Genomic DNA, 18,364 nt, shown 5'->3' on the forward strand with positions numbered 1-18,364 from the left:
TATCTATGCATTAGGGTATCAGGGAAGAGCAATCAAAGAGTTCATAGGGACCCCGCCAGTCGAGAAGCGCTCTGGCTGCCGGGTTTCCCGTAATTTTCTGGTTACACAAACACATCCCACATCAAGCTCGCATTCTCTGTGATCATGTCTGGCTAGGGTCATCCTTTTCATTTGTATACCGTGGCCAAAGTGATGGACATGAAACGACGCACGTTTGTCGGGGTAGACCCTTTTTCTACCAAAAGGCGAGCTAACGAGCAACACAGGCTGACAACCCGCGGCACCCGCAACCGTGCTGGCCATCCAGCGCACCGGATTCCGATCCGATACTTTCCTCTTCTTCTTCTTGTCCAACATAGTTTACAATCTTAACAAAAGAGTCTCCCGACACCAACCAGAGAGTTTCTGGCTAGACCTTCTTCATCCAACGTCTCGGGAGGGAACTATAACCGATGGCATGTTAGGGAGCGCGTTGTTTGGGGGAGAGGAGGGGAGGAGGGATGGGGTGGGCATGTCACCTGTCTCATCCGAGGGACGTCAACCCTGCCGACGGTTATGCCGGCCCTGCATCGCCCGTCGTCGTCCATGGCATAGTGCCAAGAATTACGGCGCGGCGATGGATGGGGGGGATGGTCCTGGCGGGTGGGAGGTGGGAGTTTCTCTTTCTTCGGCGGTAGGTTTGCGAGTCCGCCCCTCGTAAGGCAGACCAGACTCTCCTCCTCGGTTGGTTCGCCCCGTGGCCGACTCACTCAACGACAACGGAAAAGTCTATCCCACCTGGCCACAGCCGGCGCAGACCCGGGGCCACTCTGACGATACGCGGTGCTGCCGCTGCGCCTCCGCCTCCGCCTCCTCCTCCCCCGCCCCCGCTGTCGTGGCCGCAGCAGGCTGGGATGCCCTTCCTCTCCCGTGGCCGACGACCCCCGGGTGCCGAGACGACGATCCAGCTGCGGCCGCCTCGACGCGACCATGTCGTCCAATGTTGCCGTCCTAAGGCATGGAGGGCTGCTTTCCGGCTCTCCGGTCTGCGGCGGTGGCGGCGTGGCGGTGCTGGAGCTCGGCTTCGTCTTCGCTGTCGGACGAGGAGGGTAGGTCGAATCGGTTCTGGCGCCGTTGCTGGTGCTGCGTGGTGGCGGCCGGGGCCGAGGGCGCTGTCGCGGGCGATGGGGCGCCGTCTCCGTAGTAAGAGGGGATGTGGTCTCCGGCCCAGGGGCTGCTGCTGCCGCTGCCACCTCCAAGGGGGAGAGCTGGGGAGATGCGGCCTGTGGTTGCGGCGATGGAGTCGGCGTCGGTGTCCTGGGCTTGCTCGGGAGCGTATGGGGCGGCGTGTCGTCGCGATCCAGTTCGGCCGTAGATCTGGGCGGTGTCGTTAGCGGCGGCCCCTCGAAGTTCTGCGGCTCGGCTGCTCTCCGCGACCGTCTCCTGTCGCCCTTCCCGTCTGTCGTCTCCCCTCGGCACGTCGTCAGTCAGGCGGCGCGCGTCTGTCGGAACGGACTTGTACCGTGGCAGCGGGTTGAGCAGGGAAGGATACGCCGCGACCTCGGCGAACAAGTGCCGGCGGCCCCAAGTGGGAGCGTCTTCGGGCCAGAGGGAGGAAGGGGGCAGCGGGGCAGCAGTGTCGGAGGAACGGCTTACCTCGTTGGGTTCCTCGCCCTCGTCGAGCTCTCGCCAGGGGAACCACCACTTATGGTAGGTCTGCATCTCGATGTCCTGATCGGAGGCGCGGCGGCGGCGCTCGAGAAAGTTGGTGGTGACGGCGACAGTGAAGAAGATTACAGGCACAAGGAGGAGGAGGATGTAGGCCCAGGTGAGGTCACCGTAGACGAGGGGCCGGGAGGGGGGTTTGTGGGTGCTGGCCGAAGGGGTTACGGCTGCGGTGGGTGTGACGTGGACGTAGACAGTCGTGTATGAGACTGCGCGTGGTATAAGGGGAAGAGTGGTTGCCGAGGGGAGGGCTGCTGTGATGAGGGTCGTTGGGGCGGATTTCGAGATTGTTGCGAGGGTGGGGAGAATCGGGAGGTAGGTGAATCTGACGGCGGAGGCCATGATGGTGAGTGAGATGAGTAGCAAGGTATGTGTAATGGATGTCGCGTAAGTCAGTAGGGGTCGTCAAGGCCGCGGCGATGGTGTCGCGAAGTTGCCAGTTTGCTGAACAAACAGACCAAGAAAATGAGGGATCCAGTTGCAGTTTTCCGTTCAGATGATCTCAATCTCAAGGACTTACAGTCTGTTAATATTTTAGCTCGTTGTGTGTGTGAGTGTGTGTGTGTGTGTGTGTGTGTGTGAACGATTCCGATAGTTGGCGGGCTACTTACTGCGCGAGGGTCGAGTATTGTGTTGTTGATCTGGGGCAAAGGGGGCAGGTCCGGCGCTGGTCGTCTTGACAAGTAGACTTTGCGTGATGTGAAGATATTTAATATTTTGCCTTTTATCGCCGGCGAGAGGTGAGAGCGATGTGAGTGAGGTGTTGTTCACTTGTAGTCAAGGGCAGGCGCGAGAGAGATAAACAATAGCTTTGTGGTATGGTAGCTGGGAAGGAAGGCGCGGGATAACCCCCTTGTTTGGTTCGAGGTGGGCAGGCGAGCGGTGTGAAGTGAAGTGAACAGGCCAGACCGCGCGCCTGCTGCAGAAGAAATTTGCTGCAGAACAGGCCAGTTGTGTGAAGAATCTGGGGCATACAATGCAAGAAAGGCAGGTGGCTTCTTTATGGGTGTTGTCTCGTCCCTGGCTGCTTGTTTGGGGCCGGGTGAGGCTTTGTTTGTGAGAATGTATTAAAGCGAGTGGGATTTCCTTGACTGTGAGGGGAGGAAGCCTTGAGTAACCCATAGGATCCAACGGTACACATCAGCAGAATACGCGGACGACACTCAGTCTATTCAACCAATTTCACAGTTGACATCCACGCAAGCTAGGGAAGGCGCCGATACTGTCATACCTAACCGGGCCCAGATCCGAAAGACACGCATCTTACCAGAAGGGAGAGAGGCGAGTACTCAAACGAAAACCACAAGCAACACCGCCGAGACTTCTGCATCATGGAAACTCTAGCAGTCCTTGCAATTACTATTGTTGCCGTCGTCGTTGTTGCTTGCGGGGTTGGAGTCGCGTTTCTAATCAGGAACGAAAATCGGCGGCTGGCTGAGGGGGACAGGAAAGTGATTGAAACGATAGCTTGAGCCACCTCGATTCAGACAGTGGATAATGTGGTTCGTGGTGATGGTTGAGCCACTGCCATGGCCACATGTTAGGCCAGGCGTTACTTGTTAGTCCTATGGTACGAACAGACTGACAACATTGATATCTGTCACCTTCAAATTATACTTTCCAACTTCGCTGCGATATGACGATGTTTAGCAAGTGCTTGTTATACCTGGCTTGATGTTATGTTAATTCTCCAGTCATGCAAAGCGAGCGTATATATTGAATGACAGTGTGAGTATATCTTTGGCGGGCACAATTGCCCAGCTGGATTTTGCAAGATTACTCAAGCTCATGTGCATCTTTCTCTCATCCCAAGGCGCTATAACTAGGGACACCACAAATAGCAGTGTGTTTGCCTTGCTGCGGAAACTGCTGGGAAGAACTTTGCTGTTGTGTGCTTACGTCGACTCCGTCGCAGCTTCGATAGTTGAAACTCAAGGACGCAAGTGTTTGGATGGTGCGTCCCGGCTGAAAGCTTCTAGTATCCGGGTTGCAAATAGAACCAGGCTGGATGAGCCGTGTTGAGGACAAGGTATTCACAACTCCTGCCATCTCTTCTAACGACCATGTTGCCTACCTGACAGATGGAGCGAGACATAACTCAACTCTCTCGCTGAGCAGTACTTGAAAGGTCAAAGGCATCACTGATGTGGGTTTGGCCACAGACTGAAAGCCTGCTTCAGCACAGAGCTGCTCAGGGGTTGTTTGGTTGTGCAGAGAAAATCGAAGAAGACAACGGCACGATCCTTGACGCCAATCATTCGGCACTGGCGTGGGCCAAGGAAGGACGGCATGGGAGCGGCGCAAACAGATACACTCGACAGGGAGCAAGTCCCAGTAGCCAAACGCCACAACAAGGGCAAAACGCCCGGATGAGGTGTGGCTATCTGAGTTGCAACTATAAAAGGTACGGAAAAGACATCCCGGACTGGGCTTCGATGTTTATCAATATATTTGTTAGACGCCGCCGTCCAGCTGAACCCAGCAGGACGTTGACAGCATAGCTCAGTTGGACCTTGCAAAGAACCACCCCGGACCGGAAGTGACTCGCGGCGCCGCATTCGTTGCCAAACGACGTCCTCTCGCTCCGGGTATATGTCGCTCCCGGGCACAACCTTCCACTCCGGTAGAAAGCAGAAAACCAAGAGGCGGACGAGAGGTCTCAATGTGAACCGCGATACAGATCCCTTCCCAGGAGCCAGAGACCCAGATATGCACACGCGGAACCGGGCAACCTCGGCCAGCGCCTCGCAGCGGTTCACACACCACATGGAAGGGAGCTTCAGGGTGAACTGTCTGTCGCAAGATGTCCCGACAGACTCAACAGCATGCCCATCCCACGGCAAGAGGAAGGCAGAGGGGGCAGCGGCCGGTGATCTTCGGCCGATGCTGAATTCGAGTGGCATGTTCACAGTGAATTCGCCAATGATGCAGTAATCGCGCGATATCTGTGCCAGATCACCATCATACACAGAAGCCCGTCCGTCGCTCATCCGGTGACCATGCTCGTCGCCAACCCAACTCTTCATCACCGACCCCATCACGACCCTCCCTCTCCCCAAGGGATAGAGGAAATGGGTGGAGGCGTCCCCATCATTCTGTGGTTCATGAGCTTTCCAGCTGTATACCCATTCATCAAATAAGGCCTTGTTGGCTCAGTGGTAAAGCGTCTCACTAGTAATGAGAAGATCGGCGGTTCGATTCCGCCACGAGGCAGCCCAATAACATCCGATCTGAGTTAAATCAGATCGGGTGTAACTTTTGCTTTTCTTTCATCCTATAAAAAATACACCCGCGTCTCTCAACTGTTTGGCTGGCGTCAGTAATCATTGTCTCCAAGCAGAAATCCGACCATCACCCACCTCCCTCATGATGACTGCTCCCGGATTTGTGAACCTTTAAAATTTGATATCCGTGATATATTTCACCCACAAAATGTCGCTCCCTAAGACTAGTCGTGACACCTGCGAGGCGTGGGTGAGGGGGGTCATAGTGGCACGCCACTGACTGACTGGGGATCTAATTAATAAAGTAAAGTTCGTAAATGTTAGATGGTTGCCAAACTGGAATTTGTGCTCAAAGAGCCATCATCCTCTCGATTGACAGTACCACCGGTCCTCACGTCAAGGCAACAACATCGCAATGGAGGGCGGGTAGGATGGACAACATGAGTGGACAAAGAAAATATTTCCAGTAATCTACGGAATCTGACAACTACCCTACCCTTATTAAAACACAGCGCTGGCGACAGACAGCTGGGAATAGCTTGCCCAAGCTGGTCGCTGAGCAATAGAGTACACGATAAGGTTTGCTTTTTAGGCCAGGCTACTTATCCTCCGCCTGCCTTTTTGGCTTCTTCCTCTTGCTTGGCCATTTCCTCTGCTCGTCTTTTCGCCTCTTCCTCGGCCTTCTTTTTCGCCTCTTCCTCAGCCTTCTTTTTCGCCTCCTCATCGGCCGCCTTTTTATTCTTCTTCGCCTCTTCCTCGACCTCCCTGGCCTTCTTGGCATCCTCTTCCGCCTGCTTTCTTGCCTGGGCCTCTGCTGCCGCCTTCTTCTTGGCTTCTTCTTCGGCCTTACGCTTGGCCTCCTCGTCGGCCCTCTTCGCTTCGGCGACCTTTTGAGCCTCGTCGGCGGCGGCGTTGGTCTTGCTGTCATCGTTGCTGACATCTTCCTCGTCGTCGATGTCGACTAGCCTTCCGGAATCCCACTTCTTCTTCGCCGCCTTAAGCAGCGTCGAGTATTCTCCGCTCATGTCGCACATGCTTCGGAAGCTGCCATCCTCCTTGCGAATCAGCTCGTAAGGGTGGCCATACTCGACGACGGAACCCTTGTCCAAGACGAGGACCTTGTCATAGTCCACAATGGTCTGCAGACGATGGGCAATGGTAATGATGGTGCTCGTAAGCTCGCGGATCGTCTCTTGAATCTTGGTGTCGGTCGCATAGTCGATGGAAGCTGTTGCCTCGTCCATGACCAGCACGTTGGGCCGCTTCAGAAGGGCTCGGGCGAGGCAGAGCAGCTGGCGCTGACCCTGCGACAAGTTGGAACCAGACTCCGAGACAGTCGACGAGAGGTTGAGGAAGACGTTCTTGTTGGTCGGTGCAATCGAAGAACCGGGGCTTGAGTTCGAGTCTCCGCGGATGAGCCCCAGGTTGGGCGTCGTTGGCAGCATGGAAGATGCGGATGGCGTTGTCGGCCTGGTTGCCGGTCTCGATGTCGACTCGTTGGGGCCGATGAGTTGTACTTTGCGGAGCGCCTCGAAAATCTGATCGTCCGTGTACGCGTCGAAAGGATCCAAGTTGGAGCGGATGGTGCCCATGAAAAGCGTGGGGTCCTGGGGCACGATGGTGATGGCTTCGCGCAAGTCGCGAAGTCCAATCAAGCCGACGTCGATATCGTCAATCAGGATCTTGCCCTCATCGGCCTCGAGAGCACGGAAGATGGCCAGCGCCAGCGAACTCTTGCCGGCGCCCGTTCTTCCAACAATGCCGACCTTCTCCTTAGGGTTGATTTTGAAGGTCAGGCCCCGCAGGACGGGATCCAACTCCTGGCGGTAGCGGGTCGAGTAGTTGATGAATTCGACGGATCCCTGACTGGGCCAGTTCTTGGGAGGGCGGTTGTCTTCGACAATCGGCTCGGCCTCTTGTTCAACGTCCAGGTACTCCTTGATGCGCTCCACGGAGTTCATGTTTTGCTCGTTGATGGCGTAGAGGCGGATAAGCCACAAGACGTTCTCGGTGAAGCCAATGGCGTAGCTGAGGGAGATGCCGGCGGAGCCAGGATCGACCGTGCCCAGACTGATGATGATGAAAACTCCGGCGAAGAATGAAACCAAGTCACCTAGAACATCGGTTCTAAACGCGAGCCAACGGTTCGCAGCCCACAGGTAGATAAAGGGGCGAGACTGGACGTTGATCTTGGACAGGTTTTCCCGGATGAATCGACGCTCGTCGCCGTAAGCGCGAATGGTTGTCATTCCCGAAAGCGTCTCGCCAAACTGCTGGAACAGAGGGCTTCTCTGGACAGACTCGAGGCGCTTGAGGTCCCTGGAGGCACGAAGATAGAAGGCACCGACAAACCAGTATGCTGCAGTGATGAAGACGCCTGCAATGAGGAAACCGGGGGTGATGATGGAGATCAAGACGACGGTAACGAGGATTCCAAGAGCGCAGCCGAAGACGCCAATAGCTATCGGCGCGACTTCCTGATCGACGGCCTCAAGATCCTTGCTGAAACGGTTCATCAGCTGGCCGAGAGGAGTAACGTCAAAGAACTTGAACTTTGCCCTCGAGACGCGGGAGATCAGGTCATTGTGGATCTTCTTGGAGGCTGTCAAAGAACCATAGAAGACCCAAACGTCTCTGATGAAGGCTGCGAGGGAGCCGGCGATGCCAATGGCGGCAAGGACGGTGAGGTAGTATGTGACGTTAACATCCGCAGCAGCAGAGGCAGTAACCTTCGAGCTGATGCGGTTGCCGTAGTTGGCGATGGAGGCAAGATAGGTCGGGGACCAGGACTGCGAGCTGTAGCTATGGGATGCGGTCGAAAAGTTGATCCGCTCCACTTCCTCATCGACGTACTGGTTTGCCCATTCCTTTACCCAGAAGTTGGTCGCAACACCAGAGAGCTGCTGAACACCGAAAACGGTAAGAGCCACAATCCAGAACCACCAGGCTCCCATGGAGGAAAGATACAGCTGGATGACGGGCCACTTTACGGAGCCGTCGGCCTTCTTTTCCTCCATGGCATCCTTCTGCTCCTTCTTCTTCTTATCGTGCTTCTTGGACCGAGCGTCGGTTGTGTTCTCGTCGCCGGGGTTGACCACAGTTTCCGAGCCGTCTTCGCCAACGCTGGAGGGGACGCGGGATGGAATTCGGGACACCGAAGCAGAGTTGACGGCAGCCTTCTGGACTTCTTCGCCAAGCTTGCCAGCGGCAATGAGCTCGGCAGACGGGCCCTGTGCGCTAATTCTGCCATTCTCGAGCGTGACAATGTAATGCGACGACGGGGCACAGAGCTGAAGGTTGTGCGTGATCAAAATGCAAGTTCGGCCGGCCATCAGGGGGCCCTTGATGGCGTTGTTGAAGATCCACTGCGCCGTGTGAGAGTCGACGGCGCTCAGGCAGTCGTCCAGGAAGATGTGCTGAGAGTTGGAATAGACGGCACGAGCAAGCGAGATACGCTGCTTTTGGCCACCCGACAGAGTGATGCCCTTCTCGCCGACCAGTGTCTCGTCGCCGTTGTCAAGAATCTCGAGATCGCGCTCGAGTGCGCAAGCAATGATAACGTCCCGGTATCTCTTTTCGTCGTACGGCGCAGCGAAGAGGATGTTCTCCTTGATGTTGGCGTTCACGAGCCACGCCGCCTGAGCGACGTAGGCGACCGTGTCCGCCAGACCTGTCTCGGGATCGGCCCGGACATCCTCACGACTCTGGCCTCCAGGACAGTAGACCTTGCCACCCACAAGCGTCATTTCGCCGAGCAGAGCCATGAGCATAGATGTTTTGCCGGAACCTGTAGGGCCAGAAATGATGTTAAGCTTGCCGATCTGGAAGTCGACATCCACGTCCATGAGGCGGAAGGCCATGGAACCATCGTCTTCAACCACGTCCTTGCCTCCCCAGATGAAGTTCGCTTTCCTGAAACCGATAACCTTGTTGCCGTTCTCGTCAATGTTGTTCTCTCCAAGCTGGTCGTACTTTTCAGTTTCCTCTTCGGTGAGGAACTCCTCCACACGGTCCAGGGAAACCTTGGTCTCTTGGACATGGGCGAACATGTCTCCCATCTGATCCAGGGGAACTCGGAGCAGCATGAAAAGCGAGATGGCAGTGAAGGCCACCGAAGGGTAGAGAGGCTTCTTCTCCACGAGCGTGTACATCAGGAAGGAGAAGAAGGTTATGAGGACGGGGACCGAGTTCCAAACGGCCACAGCAAAGGACCAGATGATGTAACGGGAGCGAAGAGCCTTCAGCTCAGCGGCACGCTTCTCGTCCACAATTCGACCGAACTTGGTCTCCCACGCGAAGTACTTGATGATGCGGATGTTCTGCAGGACCTCGTTGGTCACGTTGATACGCTTGTCTGTTGCGCCCAGAATTTTCTTAGACGTGTTGGCGAAGCCTCTGGCAAAGCTGTAGTTGATGGGCAGGAGCAGAGCCATGACAATCAAACCGGGAATGGCACTGAGGCCCATGACTTGCCAGAGCAGAATGATGGCGATGATGAGCTGGCTCGGGGCGGACGCGCAGATGAAGTGCAGGTAGGCCGTGACCTCGGCAATCTTGAAGCTGTCGACGGACATGAGGTTGATGATGGTACCCAAGTTGGCCTGCTCGTCGTCCTTCTTGTCGGCATCCTTTGCTGCTGCGCCGGCGGCAGCCTCGGCATCCGCCTTGGCCTTCTTGAAGCCCAGCTTCTGTTTGATCTTGGCGAAAAGGCCCTGTTTCTTAGCATCCGATGGCTTCTGCTGGCCGAGTTCCTTGTCCTTTCCTGCGGAGGCCTTGCGCCGGAGAGCCTTGGCGTAGATCTCACCAATCATGATGGCGCGGATGCGAATGCAAATCTTGCGGCCGATCCACAAAGCATAGTTGTCGGCAAAGGACCGAATAATGTCCAGGACTGGCAGAAGGATCACGTACAGCCACAGGACGTTGATAGGGGCGCCCTCGGGCTGCTCCACGTACTCTAGGATGGCCTTGAGCAGCAACGTTGGGGCGAAAGTGAAGACACCAGCAAAGGCTGCCAGAGCAAACTGGACCAGCAACTCGCCCTTGAAGTACTTGAGCAAGTGGAAGGCCAGGGTGGTGGTTCTCTTGAGGGCGCGGTAGTCGGCCAGGACGGCAGCAGCCTTCTCCTTGGGAACCAAGTTCCAGACGCTCTTCATCTCGGTGGTTTCCTTGTAGCCGCGGTAGATGATGGGGTCGACCCAGGAAAAGGTGGCCAGAGAGAAGAGGGAGGCGAGCGGCTCGCGCGACGGCTCGATTCCATCCTCCCATTCCAGCAGCACCGTCTTGTTGCCCTTTCTCGTCGTGATCGCTAGGCCGAAGAGCAGACTGGTCAGGGCGAACTCGACAATAAGGAGAACTTGGGACAGGCGGCTGCTGGGGTGGATCAGCACGGAGCGGAAGATGGCGATGGTGAAAAGCCACTGGAAGAGGTAGATGAAGGCCGTGTGGTTCCAAATACGAGGGACGCGCCATTTTGTGTTTCCAAGGAAAAGACGCAGAGTGACGAGAATGGCGACGTATACCCAGGTGACCAGACCAACAATGGTGACCAACAGGCCATGGTCGCCGGGGGCTGTGCCGGTCACCAATGCGACGACATGGACCGCAATCAGGCCGGCAATTCCAAGCTCTTCAACAAAGATGGTCAAGTTCTGGGCCGGGGGGCTATCGGCCTGGACAATGGAACCTCTGGTGGTCGTCTTGACCAGGGTCAGACGGCCGCCACCGTTCATGGTCAGCGCCTCGTCGTCATCGTCAGTCTCGTCGGCGGTCTCTTCGGGGGGAATATCGGTGTGGCCGTGGTGGTGATCCTTGGGGAGCTGTTCGTAGCCATGCTTGCGGCCCTTGACGGCGCTTTTGATACCCTGCAGACCGAGGTGGAGGAGAGAGAATCCGATTACTATTAGAGGGAAAAGGATTTTGAGGTAGCTGTGAGAGGCGAACGGTCAGCATGCTACTCTTGCGCAGGCTCGGTTTGTGTCGGGTTCAACCGAGTTGGGATTTTGGGCCTTTGGCAGGAAGGGGTGCAACACATTGAGGCAACACGATAGGATGGGGGGTATGTTGTGATGCGATGCGCTGCGCTGCGACAGGAAGGCGCACGCGACAAGACGAGACGAGACAATAGACTCACTCTTGCTGGAAGCACGGTGTGAGATCATCGATCTGCCATATCGGCCAGCTGCACCGAGCAAAGTCGGACATGTTTGCTGGAGCCCCACTCCCGGGTGGCGGGGAGGAAACGCCCAAAAGAAAGCGAGCAACGGTCAAGCTCTCGAGGGCTGGTTGCTGTGTTGGGGTAGTACGAAGGGGGGAGTGCAACGGCGTTTCGGATCGGATCGGTTCGTGGCGGGCGAGGGAGGGCGAGAGCAGCAGTAGCCGACGTCGGACCTGGCTGGGAGGGGAGGACTACCGTACAGCAGGAAAGCAGAAGGACCTCTGAGGAGGTTTCCCGTTTTCCGTTTCCCGTTCTCCGTGCTCGTCTAGCTGGGAGGCAAGGGGAGATGCCAAGCGGGTTTCCAGAGAAGAAACACTGCTTTGTAGAGGCAGGCCAAAGGGATGGCGCGGCGGGAGAGGGGAGGCACAAAAAAACGAGGAAAAGAAAGGGAAGGAGGAAGGACGGCACGCTTTGTTGCAGAATCCCAAAGTTTTGGGGGTGGGGAGGTTAAAGGTAAGTTTCGCTCTGGCCGTGGACTGGTGTCTGGTTAGCACTGACCCGACTCCGACTCCGACTGACGAAGCTGGCCTGCCCTGTCGAGGTCCTGTGTCTGCTGTGCCGGGTTCGTGCCGGGTTAGCTTGGATATGGTTATATGGAGCAAGGCCAAACGCAAACCCACAGTGGCACTCACATCAATTGGGGATTTGGATGACAAGGTAATTGCGGGATCCGTACCCAAGGCCAGGCAAGGAAGCCGAAGCCGAAGCAGCATCACAACAGCCCGCGGCGAGCAACAACGGGTTAGCCAGGGCGGGCCCGCGAGACCCAGCCTAGGTACCTTGGATCCGAGAAGGCGAGAGGGAAAAAAAGGTGTGGAGGGGGTGACGGGAGGTTGAGGATGAGAATGAGGATGATAACAGGCTCGTCGGAAACTACAGGGCCCGTCCTCGTCTCTGGTCGTCCCGCTCTGGGCAGTTGGCAGTAGCTGTCTTGGGTTCACAACGTAGCTTGGACGAGACGACGACGACAACAACAACAACGGCGACGGCGACGAGGGTAGATGGGTGGGCATGGGCATGGACATGGGCATGGGCATGAGCATGAGCATGGGCATAGCATAGGCATGGGGATGGATGGGGATGGGTATGCAGCCCCGAGGTGCAGCGTCGGCGTCCAGCAGCAGCGTCCAGGGCAAGTCCAGGGTTGCGCTGCCCCGCCACCACCTGCACAACGATAGCAATCTTGTCCAGTTGGAAGGCCCAATTCCCAACAGGCTGCAAGCATGTGCTTGCTCGCAATGCTATCCGGAATCCCAAAAGGCCCTTCCTCGTCCTCGGGTTGGGACTTTTAAGTGTGGTGTGGTGTGGTGCAGGACTCTTTCCGCTGCATGTGCCCGGTCGAGGTACACTCGTTGACTACCTATGTACGTATGTCGTACCGGCTGGCGATAACGTGCGCTAGAGCTGCCCGCCATAGTGGCACCTGAGTCACTCGCAGACAGGGCTCATTTTTGGCTGAAATGAGCTACTGGAGCTGATGGGAGCCTCGCCCATCTTTGCATGCCATGCTCTGCCGCCAATGATGTAAGCCTTGTCACTCGTCTCTCTATTTTTCTCTTTTTTCCCTCTCCTTCTCTCGCTCTTCGCCAAGGAGCTGTGTTTCCTCCCCACTTCCGGGGGGCCAGAGCGAGCACCTTGTCGGAGAGCACAGTCTCCACTTCCTGCAGGTACGTACCCGATTTGGAGCTCGGAATTTCGATCCAAGAATTGAAAATTTCCCTGAGCTATGGAAGTCGCGGTACGTACCTTGCTTCCACTCCTTTATACTAGGTAGGTATGTACATGATAGCTCTCAGCGCCAGGCCACGCTAGAAATGGCCAGGGCGAGAAGGCGTAAAAGGCAGAGTGGGTGCCAAAGAGCAACTGCAGGTGCAGGTGCAGATGCAGATGCAAGACTAGACAGGCAATACTAACAACACTTTTAGTAGGTGGACGCAAGGCAAGTGTTGATGGGGGGGGGAGGAGGAGAAGGCAGAAGACGCCACTGACCACCTAGCTACCACCACCTGGCACCATGTATGTATGCACTGTATCCTCATGTTCCTGTTCATGTTCATGTTCAAACAGATGTGGAGGCGGGTGGTCACGGCACTAATAACTAGAGCTCGTCCCTATCTCTCCCTCTTGCTGCCGTTGCTCCCGACAGCCTGGCGTCCTCGCAAGCAAATGCCTGTCTCCGAGTATCGCGCTGGCAGTGTTCCCATGGACCAGATGCAGTGTTTGTTGATGCAGAACCAGCGGCATAGGCGACGCCTGTGTCATCAACAACGAAACTCCTTGACCACACTGACGTTGGACAAAGATGAAGATGGGACGGCTTGGCCAGGCGAACGGGACAACAACCTCACAGCAACGCAACCGATGAGATCATCGTCATGTCTCAGGCCAAACCATCCTCCTCCAGACGCCTGGGAAACCGATGAGGGGACACCTTACCTCGATTTGTATCTGCTGGGAATGCACCATCGACAAGCGACGTTTGGCATGGCCTGTCTGCGCTCGTGTCTCTCGACTGTGGCCAAGTTAGCTCACAATGTCTTGGCCCACCCACCAGTCTCCCAAAGCCCGCCCGGTGACAACAACCGCTGGGAGGTCGTCCAATTCAGTGCAGAAAAAGAGGCAATCCTTCTACCATGCGTAACTAGGGCCTCCCCCTCTACTCCTTGCCGCGGGAAAGGCCCCGCTAGCCTCTATCCCTTTAGACCTGCCACGAGGCTCATGCTCTATACTATGGTGGTATGGGTAAGTTTTTTACCCCCCTTATGTACCGATCCACATACCAATCCATCCACGTAATATGGCTGACATAATCAGCCAGCATAATCAGCCCATACAGCTGCCTAGTATCTAGTGTGTAGGCCGTCAGCCTTGATCACTGCCTCGCAACGGTCTCGCATTGAAGCCAGTAAGTCATACAGGAAGTAGTCTGGTAGAGCCTCCCACGCCTCCTTAACCCACGGCCGCAGCTGGTTGTATGTAGGCTTCTCAATACAGCCGTACTTATCCTCAATATAATCCTTCATCCAGTTCCAACACATCTCAATTGGATTAAGGTCAGGTGAATAAGGCGGCCAAGGGATGACTTGTACGCCCCTCTCGTTAAGATCCTCTAGAGTGCCTGTAGCTGAATGACTTGGAGCGCCATCTTGCATAAGGATGAGGCTATCTCCAAATTGGCTGCGACATAGCTGAATCCAACCGTGGATGATAGGGATAGTACGCTGTTGGTAAGTCTCAGCGGTTATATAGCCCCATTCCTTCTCCCAGAAGATTCCAGGCCCCTTCCGGCCACCCGAGAAGCAGCCCCAAAACATCCAACCCTGCTTGCGTTGATGCTTCTCGATAATACAAGTTGGGTCCCATTCTTCTCCCTGGCGACGAGTGATGTACTGCTTCCGATGGTGTCCGCCTGTTATCCACGTCTCGTCCGTCCAGAGAATCGATCTCCACTGCTCGGTTGTCCAGCTTACATGCTCTTGAGCCCAGGTGAGACGTCTCAATCGATTTACCTCGGAGATTGGTGGTTTCTTGCGTGCGACTCGTCGGTTGAAGCCTAAGCGACGGAGGGTTGAGCGGATTGCGTATACTCCAAAAGTAGCATTAAACAGTAGGTTGGAAAGCTCAAGAAAGGTAGCCTGACGGCCTTGCTTAGAGGAAGTGACGTACTCAACAAGCTCAGCTTCTTGTTGGGTAGTAAGCTCTCGTGGGCGACCTGAACGAGGCTTTACAGTAGCTGATTCAGCTCGTACAGCATGCTTAACCTGCCCAACTGTATAGCCTGTCTGCTTAGCTATTTCAGTTGGGCCAAGATGGGCGTCTTCATACAGCGTACGTATTCGTATACGGTCGAGCTCTGTCAGGTGCTTTGTATGGATATTCTTTGGTCGACGCTCCATAGTGGGTGGTGGTGGGTGGTGGTGATAATAGGTAGGATAAGTTGGTGAGGGGAAATGGTAAGTTGGGCACAGATGTACTGCAATGTGGGCTAGGCCAAAATCAGTATGGTGGGCGCATTGCTGCAGCCCACATGTACTTGACAGGGGTAAAAAACTTTGGCCCGGTACCATAGTATACGCTATCGACGTCGCTATCCACGCGCCGTCAGCCGTTCTATTCTTTCTTATTTTCTCTTTTTTGTTCCTTTCCCTGCGGCCACGGCCCGTGCAATGCGCGGCTCTCTGTCCAACACTCAATGCCCAACAATGTATCACCTTGGTCCCTGAACACCCCGGGCCGTACCACCTTGCACTGGGTAATTCGCAACGGTTGAAATGCAAGGCAGCGCACTCGGGCCATTCTATTGGTTACGGAAGACTCTGCCCACGGCTGCTGGAAGAGTCATGGCAAGCAAGAGATCGGCCACCGGAGCAGGTCTGTCCCCGCCAAAAGCACCGCATCTGCAGTCTTGTGGACACTCCAGTCGGCGTAAATGAAATTGCCTTCTAGCCCTCCACACACTGCCAGCTTCGCCTGGGTCGATGGAATCGATCCGAATTGTAGCATGCTCCAGCGCATAAGCCCCCGGTGTCCGGGCCAGTCGGGTAGGACAGCCGCACTTCCTGGTGACAGAACCGAAGCATTATGATGACTTGCAAATCAACAACGATGGCGTCAATTGATCTTCTCATCCAGCCATCACGCCGCTGATCTTAACACAGCGCCCCTCAGTCCTCCGTCCAACTCTCAGCTTTCAAGCAACGCATCATACGGCATGTCGCTTCGGCTGGACCCCACGAGCGAGGCTCGAGCCCGCACCTCCATCAATGCTATGTAATAATCATCCACCTTCCCAATGAGGCAAGATAATGTTCGGGAACCCGATCCTCTTGCTTTACTTCCATTCACGATCCATCCCATCTACTAAGAGCGGCAGTTCTGCCTGCAAGAATACCACCTCAAACCGGCCAATGACTCACCTTCACCGCCATTCGGGGAACACCTGCCGTCTGCACCATGGCATCTCAGGGTTAGCCAGGCCTGGCACCAACCGGCCAACAGCTGCAGTGTTCAGGACGCCTTCCCGCGTACACACAGACGGGCTGGGGACTTGCGGGTTTAGAAGCGTCCCAAATCAGCCCTCACATCCTCGGAGCTAATCGATTGGCCCGCACCATTGGGTGATAAGAAGGCAACTGGGCGGCGCGTGTCCAACGGCCTGCAGCACGCCAATCTGCAAAGGCATAGCTTCGATATCGCAGCGGGCTTGGAGCCGTGCACGCACCACCCTCACTTTGTGCCGGGGAACAGTTCCCTCGCTGCAGGTGCAGGGCCGCCGTACAACACTATGTATGAGCCCTGCAGTCTTCTCCCCTTTCGGCCTTGGAGTGCAGGTCCAGACAGGCATAAAGATTGGTCTCTGTTGGTGGGGTTAAACCGCATGATGTGTTCCTGATCATATTCTGTCAGACGATCCGCTATTCACTCAAGTAAAGGCAAAGGGCCAGCATGTCTGCCTGTCTCCCCGTCGTCGTTCCGCCCAGGTTAACAGATGATCCACCACTTCCTCCGAAGGATTCTGTTGTCATCTTGTTGGCCCACTGAGTACCAGTACACTGTATCAAATATCTTGGCATTATCGTCCGTGTCCACCAGGGCAATCAGCCTCTTTCTGGCGACCAGGTTTTTGTCACAAGATCAGATTATTATCAATCAGATAATCTTGCTCCAGAGGGGGGTTATCGCCATCTGCGTCCGCAGGGTCCCTGGCGCCAAGAACAAGAAGAAGAAAAAGAAGAAAAAAAGAAGAAAAGAACCGCATTGTAAAACATAAAGTTCGACGGCCTGCTCTCCCTCCCATCTATCTAAGTCAACGATCTCGATCTATGTCTTGGTCCAGAAAAGGGGCCAAGCATCACCCACCTCCAATAGTCCAAGAGGCATGTGTATTTCGGGAGATATGTCCAACTCCCACGGATGATGCCCGTCAATGTGAGCCTAGACCTGGACTTGTTCAGGAGCAATGGAATCCGAGACTTGCAATTTCATTTCTCTCCCGACTCTTGGCCGGTACATCAACCCCAACCAAGACAAACGGCCGCGTGTCGGCACTCGGCAAGCCCCTTGCATGGCTCGCCGCCTTTATGGACTGTTTTGTCTCCATCCGCCATCGCAATGGTTACTTATTGATCTCCTCGCAATTCATCATGCGGAGGTGCCATCCACCTGCTCAATATAGCCAAAGCGTCAGAAGGGCCTGGAGCCACTCCTCGTGGGTTCGTCTTTCTAGAAACAATCACTTGTGTGAGTGATTTGAAGAAGACTGGAAGGGTTCCTTGAGACATTCGACCCCCCAAAGGCTGCTCTCTGTTGATGCAAGCTATGAGCAATTTTCCGAAGGAGAAGCTTATGAGGTTGCTACCGCGAATGCCCATTTTGCGGAACATAATGATACTTGTGTCGTTACGAAGCCCAGCCCTATACGATGTCCTGCCATGTGTTCGAGGCAGGGATTATATGCTTGCTTCAAGGCCCTCTAGGAATATATCACCGGGCATAATGACAAGGCCAAATCACCACCACTCTCTGCCCACAACCTCCTAGCCCCGAAACGCAACTCTGGATCACGAACAGGCACCATATTGACGCCCGTCAGGCACAGCCAGCCCCTTCCCCCACGCTGAGACGGGAACTAACCTAACCCACTGTCCATTGTCTATCATTGGACAATGGGTTACTTCGCCTTGAGCGCGAGCCAACGTTGACAACGGACAAGACTCCCCGTGGTGTCTCACGGCGCGGAGGAAACATGCAGGCGAAAGGTGATACGACTGACAGATAGTATTGTCAGCCTGCAGCTAGAAGGGACTTTGGTTTCCTAATCACGGTATTCGCTGCCTCCCCCTGTCTTTCGACGTGTTTCCGACACATTCTGCCTAGAGCTCGTGTCGCCAACCGCGGTTTGATTTGATGTTGATGTTGCTTCCTGGGCTTTGCCTGGCAGACGGGCCCCTTCATCATTCGATGATGGCCTGCCAAAGATTTTTTTTTTGTTTCTTTTTCCACCGCCGTTCTGAGAATACCCTGTTCCCACGTGGCGCGTCAGCACCAATGCTTGCGAGAGAAGGTGTTGTTGGTGGTTGTGTACACGTTGGCGTGACACTTGCAGGCATGGCCGGCGGGAACTACTCGTCCTTTTCGCAACCACCACCCCTGCCACCACCACGTACTCGTGATGTATTTCTTTTTCAAAAGGTACATGTCCGCCAAGCTGGCAAAGACT

The 18,364-nt window shown here is 55.4% G+C and overlaps 2 protein-coding genes across 2 annotated transcripts; both read right to left on the reverse strand.

The window, feature by feature from the left end:
* Positions 1–990: 990 nt before the first annotated feature.
* EsH8_III_000441 (uncharacterized protein) lies at positions 991–2,046 on the reverse strand (the record flags this gene model as incomplete). The annotated part of the gene is made up of 1 exon (XM_083262166.1): positions 991–2,046. The coding sequence occupies one exon, from the start codon at positions 2,044–2,046 to the stop codon at positions 991–993; it is 1,056 nt and encodes a 351-aa protein (XP_083122653.1).
* Positions 2,047–5,530: 3,484 nt separating this feature from the next.
* On the reverse strand, positions 5,531–11,132 carry EsH8_III_000442 (uncharacterized protein; the record flags this gene model as incomplete). The annotated part of the gene is made up of 2 exons (XM_083262167.1): positions 5,531–10,856; positions 11,062–11,132. The coding sequence occupies 2 exons, from the start codon at positions 11,130–11,132 to the stop codon at positions 5,531–5,533; spliced, it is 5,397 nt and encodes a 1,798-aa protein (XP_083122654.1).
* Positions 11,133–18,364: the final 7,232 nt, after the last annotated feature.

Source organism: Colletotrichum jinshuiense, chromosome 3 (genome assembly GCF_051148585.1).
Source record: "Colletotrichum jinshuiense chromosome 3, complete sequence".
Taxonomy (NCBI): domain Eukaryota; kingdom Fungi; phylum Ascomycota; class Sordariomycetes; order Glomerellales; family Glomerellaceae; genus Colletotrichum; species Colletotrichum jinshuiense.